Consider the following 9,465-nt stretch of genomic DNA (forward strand, 5'->3'; position numbering starts at 1 on the left):
CTTCTTCTCCAGCTTCAGTGCTTCGGTACCTCAGTTGCTCAGTCCACCTGGCACATGGAGTGGGAGATGTAAAAATATACTAAATATAAATGCACATAAAAATTCAATTTCTCTAAAGTGTAGCTAAGCATGTAATTGAATTTGTAATGGGGAACATCGTTGAGAATATCGCTCCCACCCTTTCCTCATTCGTTCACGAATTCACGTTAGCAAAATGTCTGTCCCATTGACAGACGAACTCACTGGTTGGCTGGCTGACGAACTGACGGGATGGCTGGATGACGCCCCAACCAACTGGCTGAGTACCTATCGTATGCATGGGAGATCCAGATCCATGTGCCGGTTCCATACCATTGAGTGTGTGTGAATGAGTCATACAATCGAGTAGGTCTGTGTGACATTTGACATAGGAATCCATTCAAATTCCCCACTTGGTCCCTCAAACGTTGCCATTATGTCTGCGTGGCAATTTTTCGCTCCTCTTTCGATTACCAGGACACAAAGAGGCCAAAGGAAACGTAAACCAAACACCAGCTCACTGAGATATATAGATGTGTCTGCGAATGACAAAATTAATTTATATTTTGTATGCACATCAATTGCCAATAAGAAAAGGAAAGTGGAGATGTTAACTTAACAGGGGGATAGGCGAAAAACCGGCCCCTTTTAGCCCTTTCTCCATGGCCCCACGTTGGGCGCCAGTTTTTCATTTCGCCGAAACATAGTCATTAAACGGCTTTCGCGCTTGTTGCCCCTGTTGTTTGAGCGTTTGGGGGCTTCATTTCGGTCATCCGCTCCGTTTTATTGGTCAATTAAATGCGACTTCTGCGGCGGCTGCTGCGGGCGAGGCCGTTTAAGAGCTGCACAACCAATCTCGAGGTCATCGCCGTCGCCAACGAGTCGCACTAAAAGTAACAGCGCACAAGTGCCGGGGGACAGACGAGCTGAGGGCGTTGCATGTCGATGGGACGTTGGACGTTGATGTGGATGTGCGGCAGACACGCCTCGTTCATCTGTCAATCAGGCAGTCAGTCGGTCAGTCAATCAGCGACATTGACAGGCCATAAAATTGGGCAGGTCAATCAATTAGTGGGTGACCCCGACCCTTGATGGGGCCGGAGAAGTGGTCGAGGTCCGGCGATCTTCGGCCAGCATCATTATCGCCTGTCAACGCCAGTCAGGACATGTCACGCAGCGCAACGAATCAGGTCCGGCTCCAGGTCATTCCAGATTCATTCCAGAATCAGGCCTTACTCCTCTATTGTGCAGTATCCACTCTCCATTGTCCATCGTCCATCGTCCACTCACTTCCACTCGCATGAGCCGGCATGTAAATTTCCGAGAGCGTCTGGCAGGGGGGAACAGTCGGAGCTCAAAAGGAAACAATTATGCTGAGCCAATGAAGCAAACTTCATCCGCCCTGTTGCCGTGACACGACTCTTGTCAGGACCGTGACACGTCGGTGCCGTTTCCTGCCCCTTTAAGCGCCAACCACCCATCGTAGTCGCAGTCGAGGCACTTTGTAAAATAAACACGAATGAGGCCTGAAATGAAGTGGCTCGACCGTAGATACCCGCTAATATGTTAACTTAACATATAAAGCCTTGTTGCCATTGTTTTTGAAATGTAGTCATAGAAATGGTGGATGTGGCTAACAGTATGACTAGCAATGCTGCAATGCTGGTCAAAAATATTTGTCCGACTCAGTGTAAGGAACACGGTTAGCCATTATACCCTTTCTTCTCAGCGACTAACGGGTATAATACAATGAAAATTTGCTGCTTCCGGCCGAGAACGGGGCTCCATCTCCTTCACAACGTATCCGAATCAGCCGCATCCGTGACCATGTCCGTGTGTTATTTCTGCTGCTTCACCTCCGCCTCTGCTGCTTTTCTTTTCAAAATAATTTTTAATGGGACGCAACGAAACGAAAAGTGAGTAAGCTGCAATGCACAGTGACTATAGACATAAGAATAATTTGAAAAAACTAAAGAATTTTTTCACCGTTTACTTAATTGAATTTTCAGATTTTAGGACAGCCTGTAAGATGACTACTATGCTGGCCATCAACATAAAAACTGATAGCAGATGAAAGAGCTGACGAAATATTCAAACCTATTTATGTTTAAATAATTTTAGATTCAGCACTAAGGTAAATTCCAGCTTGTATCCCTTTCATATAAATACAACTACCTTGCGTTATTTTATAACTCAAGCAACTAAGGGGTACTTAACTATAAATAGAACGAGTTTTAAACGCTTGCTAGTATAATAATTAGGTGTTTATATTGAATCAAAAAACTATAAAAATCATAGGTACATATATGCAAATGTGACCAGAGCTATCGCAAATCTGTGCTATCACCGATTTCGGCCAACGTGGACCACTGTGCCATACCCATATCCGTACTCACTCCTTCCGGAACTCACTTCCGCAGCCCAACTAACTGTTAACGTGCGTGTGGGTGGGTGGGGAGACCGTGGAAATGCAAATGATGCTATCTGTGCCTTCTCCTCCTCCGCGTGGAGGCTTGGCTCACACTTATCCAGCCGGAGTCCTGGCGGAGTCCTGGCGGTCCTGAAGTCCTGGCATTCTGGCCTGCTTGACATTCCGCAGTCGTGCGCTCAGCTTACTTCGCAGAAAACTTTTCATTGCCGTTAAGAAATTGATCAAGTGAAAAGGTGAAAATTGATTTTGCTACATGTTTTGTGTGCGCCTCCTCCAGATCCGCCCTGCCGTATAAGTGTCAATTGTTTATCAAACAGAGACATGCGAGAGCCCAAGTGACTTTCACATGTACGCCCTGGTGACTTTTTACCGACTTACTTCGTTTAACTCGGCCGCAGGATGGGGATTTGGATGGTATGGTTATAAGGAGTTGGAGGAGCAGCATCAGGATGAGTCGGCCGACTCCGGGTGACTGCCTCTCTGGATGACTGACATGTGGCGTGTCATTCGATTACGTTAATCAAATGATGCACAAACACGAGGCTACTCCCCAGCACTTTCGCCAAAGAGCCCCCAGCTTCATTTGTGTTTGTACAATCGCACCGGAAAAACATGACTTAACAATACATCTACGGGGAAAAACTCAAGATCCATCATTCGCTCAGAAATGAAGCTTCGCTAAGAATGAATAAATCGAGTACATTTCCTATTCATGTATGATAACAATTAAATCTAAAAGTTAGAATGGTTAAGGAAACCAGCCCTACATATGGAAATGAACTTATTCATTTTATGAGATCAAAGTATCTCACTATTCCTTATTTTCCTTAACAGAGCAGTTCACAAAATTTACCATTTTCATTTGATTTCCCCAGTTAGGCAAAATCCATGAATGAATTAATGAATCTGTCATAACATATATAACATATTTATAAGTTAATTATGTTTGGCTTAACATATCAAGTAAATAAACCAGTTCTGAACGTGTTCAACCAAATAAATAATCGCACTAATCAAACTCCCAGATCTATCTTAAAGTTGTAGTACGTTAATGTATATATATATTTGTGCATTTCAATAATTACCTTTTCACATTTAATTAAAATCAAAGGCTTAAATTATGCTTATCCTCGTTTCACAGGTACATGAATGTGTCCATTTTGTTTATAAAATATTTCCTAATAAATGTGAATTTCGCACCATGTGTATTGAAGCGTAACACATGCATAAATAGCATACACTTTCGGATAGAGGGTAGGTTGAAATTTACTGAAATAGGCGCTAAATAGTTGCCATTCGCCCGCCATAAACTCTGACCATGCCCAGTTGTATCTAAAGCATCTGAAAAATCCAGGGCTCTGCCATTGTATACGTTATGATGATGATTATGACCCAGCAGCTGCTGTGGGCAATATATGAAATGAAAATCTCAGCGCCCGCACTTGACTCACTTTGGCCGCACAATTCATGGCTGTGTTCACGAGCCCGAACCCGAACCCAATCCCAATCCCTACCCCAATCTCCAGCCCAATTCCATTCCCTCTGCCATCATTGTTAAACGTTTTTTTATGGCCTGCCAAAATCATATTGAATACAAATGAAAGCGTGTCGGCTGTCCCTAGTCGAAAACCACGAAGGAGGAGGAGGAAGGTGTGGGTTAAAGGGGGTGAAAAAGGAGCAGCACATGGCCACCAGTTTGGTAGGAGTGAACAGGATGTACAGGAAGTACGGGAAGAGCCGTTGCAATCAATTGCCATACACATGCAGCCCTAAATGCAAAGTTCAACAACTGCAGATTGTGGATGTAAATCTTTTGCCTTCGTGCCGCAGCCTTTGTTCCACCTCGATGGCAAATTGCAGGGTAAAACTTTATCGTGTAATCATTTTAAGTTCACTTCCTTATTATTTTTGCACAACAAGTTGCAAAAATTGCAGTTGCCTATGTCATTTTCCGAGTGCTTAGCACTGCCCTCCAGTTCGCTCGTCCTTCGTCCTTCGCCCACTTGGCCCACTTGACAGTGGGTAATTGTTGCTGCTGCTGCCGTTGCAGCTACTTCTTAAGTTTCGTATACAACTTTTATGACACTTTGTCGTATTGTTTTTTGTTTGGCTTCTACCGTACTTTGCGGCGAACGTGTCATATTCAGTTATGTATTTATTCCTTGCCCAGTTTCATAGTTTCTTTCCTCCGCAACTCAACTCAACTCAACTCAACCCAACCCAACTCAGCTCAGCTCAGCTAGGCTCCTCAGCTCAGACTCAGCTCCAGCTTCGGTTCTCTTCAGTTCAGTTCAGTTCCAGCTACGGCTTTGAGCTTCCACTTTCAGATTTGCCAGTCTCGAAACTATTCCCCGCAGATCGCCCACGCCACCAAAGAAGGGTTAAGATGGGCCTGCAGTTGGGGATTCAGATGGAAATGGAGATGATGGCTGAGACAGTGGCAGAGGCAGAGGAGGCGGAGGAGGAGGCAGCTGTCAGAAAAACGCTTTGAGCACGAATCAAATGCTTTTTCCCTGATTTTTCACTTGCCAGCATTTATTCGCCGGACAGGAATGGGCCGAGCAATTTGGATCACAGCCACGCAGCAATTGGTGCTCGTCCTCCAAATGGGCAAGATATTGATGCCAATATAGGAACGAGAGTAGCGGAATCTAACAAGTATTCATAATTGCGATATACAAGGAGTATATATATTTTATACCAATATATATTTATCACTTTTCCGGGTTAACAATTGGTTCTTAATAACTATGCTCTCAGAATTCCCGAGTCTAAAACTTGTTCAATTTTGATAGCATAACCCTTCGCATAACCTATTAATTATCAATATTTGGTATGGTGCGTACTCTATAACCCTTTTTGCTTGCGGGATGAATAATAATTTTCCGAGCTCCAGTGTTGTAGAACGAAATGAACTGATTTTTGCCCCGCCAAATGCCAAACACCTTAACGACGTGATTACGTCCTAAAGCTTCAATTAAGTCGCCACTCCGCCATGTCACCTAGTTATTTAAGCTGGGCGGAGACTTGGATTCACTTACTGAAAGCGATTACAAAGAAACAATTCAATCGAGTCGGCTGCTCAGTGCCTATCCGTGATCTCACTGGGTCATAGTTTGCCCACCCACTCCGGCTCCTCCTATTCCCCCTACTCCGCCTCGTCCTCCGCCGACGACCTTTCCCCCGGCAAATCAGAGGCACCCTTGGGGATTTCGGCATTGCGATAAGGAGGTCGTCGAGTCAGCTCTCCAGCTCCGCAGCCATTGGAATATCCCCTCCTTTGCTGCTCCACCGCTCCTGCTGCTGTGTTGTGTCGCCTGTAAGTGCTCGAAAGTCAATTTTGAATTTAAAATACACCACGTAACGCAATATGTTGATCTTTTGAATACGAATGCGGCAGCCACGTTGCGATGGGGGGTTCGATGCTCCGGGTTCGGGGCTCCCAGATTCGTGGTATCCGAAAATGGCAGCACAAGCACAAATACCCAGACACACACATCTTTAACGAATTTAAATAAACTTCACTAATAAAATGTCGTTTACAAGTGGCAAGTGTCGAAGTTGGCTCAAAGAGTAACTGAACGACTGACTCGATGACTGACTGAATGCCTGGCTGAATGACTGACAAGGTGGATGCGGATGCTGGCAGGAGTGGATGCATGAGTTGATGCCAACAACGTATTAATTTTGTGTATCAAAATAAACTTATTGTTCTGGCATTCTGCCCGCTCCAAGCCAGCCGCTTGCCCCCAAAAAAAAAGAGCCAGCACCAGAGACTGGCTGGCTTGTTTCATGCCTGGTTGGGGTTACCTCCATGGCCATGGCTGCAGATACAGTTACCAGTCACCGACTTGGGCTGGAATTGGATGGAAACTACGACGGTGGCAGGAGCAGTACCAGTGACAGTGGCAAACGCAAAGGCAAAGGCAGAGGCGAACCAAAGGCAATGGCAGTGGCAACGGAACGGCTACGGCATGTATAAATATCTACATCACGTTCCAAGCTCGGAATGCCAATGTAAATATTTTCAAACTTTGATGAAATAATCAAGGTAAACAGTAAATGTCGTCGTTGTCGTTCTCGTACTCGTTCAGGTTCTCATCTCCCTCAGCTTTGGATTCAGACCCAAAGCCACGCTCTTCTTTCTCCCGATGGCAGTACACTTAAGAAAAAACTATGCATCTCTTGACAGAAATGCAGCATAATAACCATAAGCTTTCCACGAAAATTATTATGTTAAAATGTGCGACTGTTATAATTACTTAAGTTTTAGTTAAGTTTTTAAAAAGTCACTTATCCGTTTTCAATAAACTATTATCTGCTCCTTTTTTTCTCGAGTGTACTTGGTTTTCTGGGGAATGCGGAGGCTTTTGGGAAATGGACAATGGGAGGAGGAGCGTCTGCAGCTCGTGTGGACTTTAGTGTTGCAGGCGAATGCTCGTTTCGGCCTTTCACCCTCCCCCCACCCGTCCAACAATTGTTTTCCCAGCCCGCCGGGCTGTGTACCACCCACATCCACCAACCCCCGCACTGACCATTTTGTTTGTTTGGCAGATATAAATGTTTAACTGCCGGACGAGATGCGGAACGGAGCAGACCGCAGTTGGGACAACTGCTGCCAAGGCAGGAAAGTCACCGAAGGAGTGTTCATCCGGGCCGGATCCTCTCCAGCGCACCTGCGCTTCCAGTATCACTTCCAGTTCCAGATCCGCCCCAGATCCTAGTCCCAACTTCTGGCCACATCGTCAATCACCCGGCTGAAGCCCGGACTTAGACGTCGGCTGTGATAATAATGGGCACGGCCAGAATCCAGAATCCAGGGTCCACGAACCAGGAACCAGAAACCAGGACCAAGAACCCAGAACCCAGAACCCAACCGAACCGAACCGAACCGAATCGAACTCTGAACTGGTGCTCAGTCGGGCGTGAGATCGCCAAGGCTGTTGGCGATAGCCTTTAAATTGCCACCTCTGCACGGACAGCCACGTGTGTGTGAGTATGTGTGCAGGTGTGAACAGGGAGTGGCCAATAGGGTGGACCTTAGTAGCCCAGCTGCATGTGTATCACAATTACTGCAGTGCAATGCATTTCATTTACTCAGTTGCCAATCTGCTATAGTTGTGAATGTTTTTTTTTTTTTACAAGGAAAGCCCATCTACTAACAGCTCACTTCAATTGATAGCTTTAAATGACCAAGGTCCACCCCAGCTTGGTTCATTCTGGACCCTCCGGATGCTAGCGACTGTCACCTAGGTGCCATCCAGCGTTTGGGTCGCCAGTGGATGTGGAGAATCGGCAATGGAAGCTACGACTGGGGAACGGAGACTACGGATTGGGACTGACTAAACGCTTTCGCTTACCACCTTCGACACCTCCAACACCTCCAACACCCCCAACACCTCCGACACCTCCGACACCTGCAGCACCTATGCACACTCCAAGTTCACCGAGATAAGCCACCATAAATCTGTTGCCATCATTTTAAAGCGATTACTACAAATGGATGTGCACACGGCGACTGCGACGCGACTGCGATGACAACGAAAATGGGGAAAAGCCAGAAAAGCAAGAGCGTGTGAGTGTGTGGAAATACATACGCCTGCCTGTGTTTTCGCTCGCTTTTCATACGTTTTCTTTTGGGGTTTTGGCTTTTCCAGCGCTGTCATCGCAAACACCGAGCAGCAGTCGAAACGAAAGCAGAACAGACCAATGGAAAGGCTAACGGAATACTAACGCCAATATCGGGTAGCTATGTTGTTTGGGAATCTTGTAATGCCCGAAACTGCAAACTATCATGGCCCACTTTCAAATAAACAAGAGAGAATGCTATAGTCGAGTTCCCCGGCCATCACATAGCCGTAATTGGTGAATTATATGAGAAAAAATGTAAAATTTTTCAAAACTTTGGGCGTGGCAGTTTTGTGCGGTTTGTGGATGCTAGAGTGGGCGTGGCGATAAACCTGCGTCCACGTCTCTAGAATCTGTATGCTGAATCTCAACCTTTTAGCTTTTGTAGTTCATGAGATCTCGACGTTCCTACGGGCATGGCCATTTCGACTCGTCTATTGATCCTGATCAAATGCTTCCTTCTGCCTCTTACATACTTTTCAACGGATCTAGTATACCCTTTTACCAAAGCACTAGAATAAACTAGACACTAGAATAGTGTCTTTGCTTTTACTCTACGAGTAAGGGATATAAAAAGAAAATGCAAAAGAGAAAATGTTCTAATTAACGCTCCATTTCAGGGATGGTCATAATATATTTGTGCGTCAACACTTAGACCATTTGACAATACATTGGTATGTTGGGAATAGCTTAACAGAAATCGCATATACTACATGTTCTGCCTATATAGCCTTGCCTCTAGTACAACGAGGAATAAATTCATGAGGCGAATGAATAAATTCCTTCTCTCTTCCCTCTTCTGGGCAATCCACCTCTCCAAGTCCTTTATTTGCTCCTCGAGGTGCTGGAATTCTTCGTCGTAATCTGAGGACTGCGAACCCTCCTCCGATCCACTTGTCTGCTCGGGATCCCCTGTCGTCAAGACTTCGTCGTTTCCAGTTGTCTCTGCTTCTGCGCTCGAATTCTCCGACATTTCTGAATTAGGTTGTGCTCTGGAGCTTGTTTCTCAGTCAAGTAGTGAAACGAAAGTGAACTAAATATTCCGGCGGAACGAAATATTATGACAAGTGAAAGCATAGCCAACTTGATCGAAAATCTATTTGAATTTTAAAATGTTTCCTTTTAAATTAGCAAGGCTTAAATATACAACGTGTGGAGAGTCGACGTTAAGATTAGACGTTCTATTCGTATAGAAAACGAATGGATCTTAAAAACCAAACTCTTCCTTACAAAAAGATATTAGAATCAAGACAAATCTTCAAGAGAAAGCAAAAACAACTTCTGCACAGAAGCCGTTACAAAAGTAGACCACCGAATAGACCGCCAGACTTGAACTAACAACCAAACGTTTCACCAATCTTGATTGAACAAGGGAGAATGTTATAGTC

At 45.1% G+C, this 9,465-nt stretch overlaps 1 protein-coding gene across 1 annotated transcript; it reads right to left on the reverse strand.

The window, feature by feature from the left end:
• Positions 1–8,674: 8,674 nt before the first annotated feature.
• LOC116802205 lies at positions 8,675–9,126 on the reverse strand. Its single transcript, XM_032725897.1, has one exon. It carries the CDS (start codon positions 9,048–9,050, stop codon positions 8,787–8,789), a length of 264 nt encoding a protein of 87 aa, XP_032581788.1. The 5' UTR covers positions 9,051–9,126; the 3' UTR covers positions 8,675–8,786.
• Positions 9,127–9,465: the final 339 nt, after the last annotated feature.

This window comes from Drosophila sechellia, chromosome X (genome assembly GCF_004382195.2).
Source record: "Drosophila sechellia strain sech25 chromosome X, ASM438219v1, whole genome shotgun sequence".
Taxonomy (NCBI): domain Eukaryota; kingdom Metazoa; phylum Arthropoda; class Insecta; order Diptera; family Drosophilidae; genus Drosophila; species Drosophila sechellia.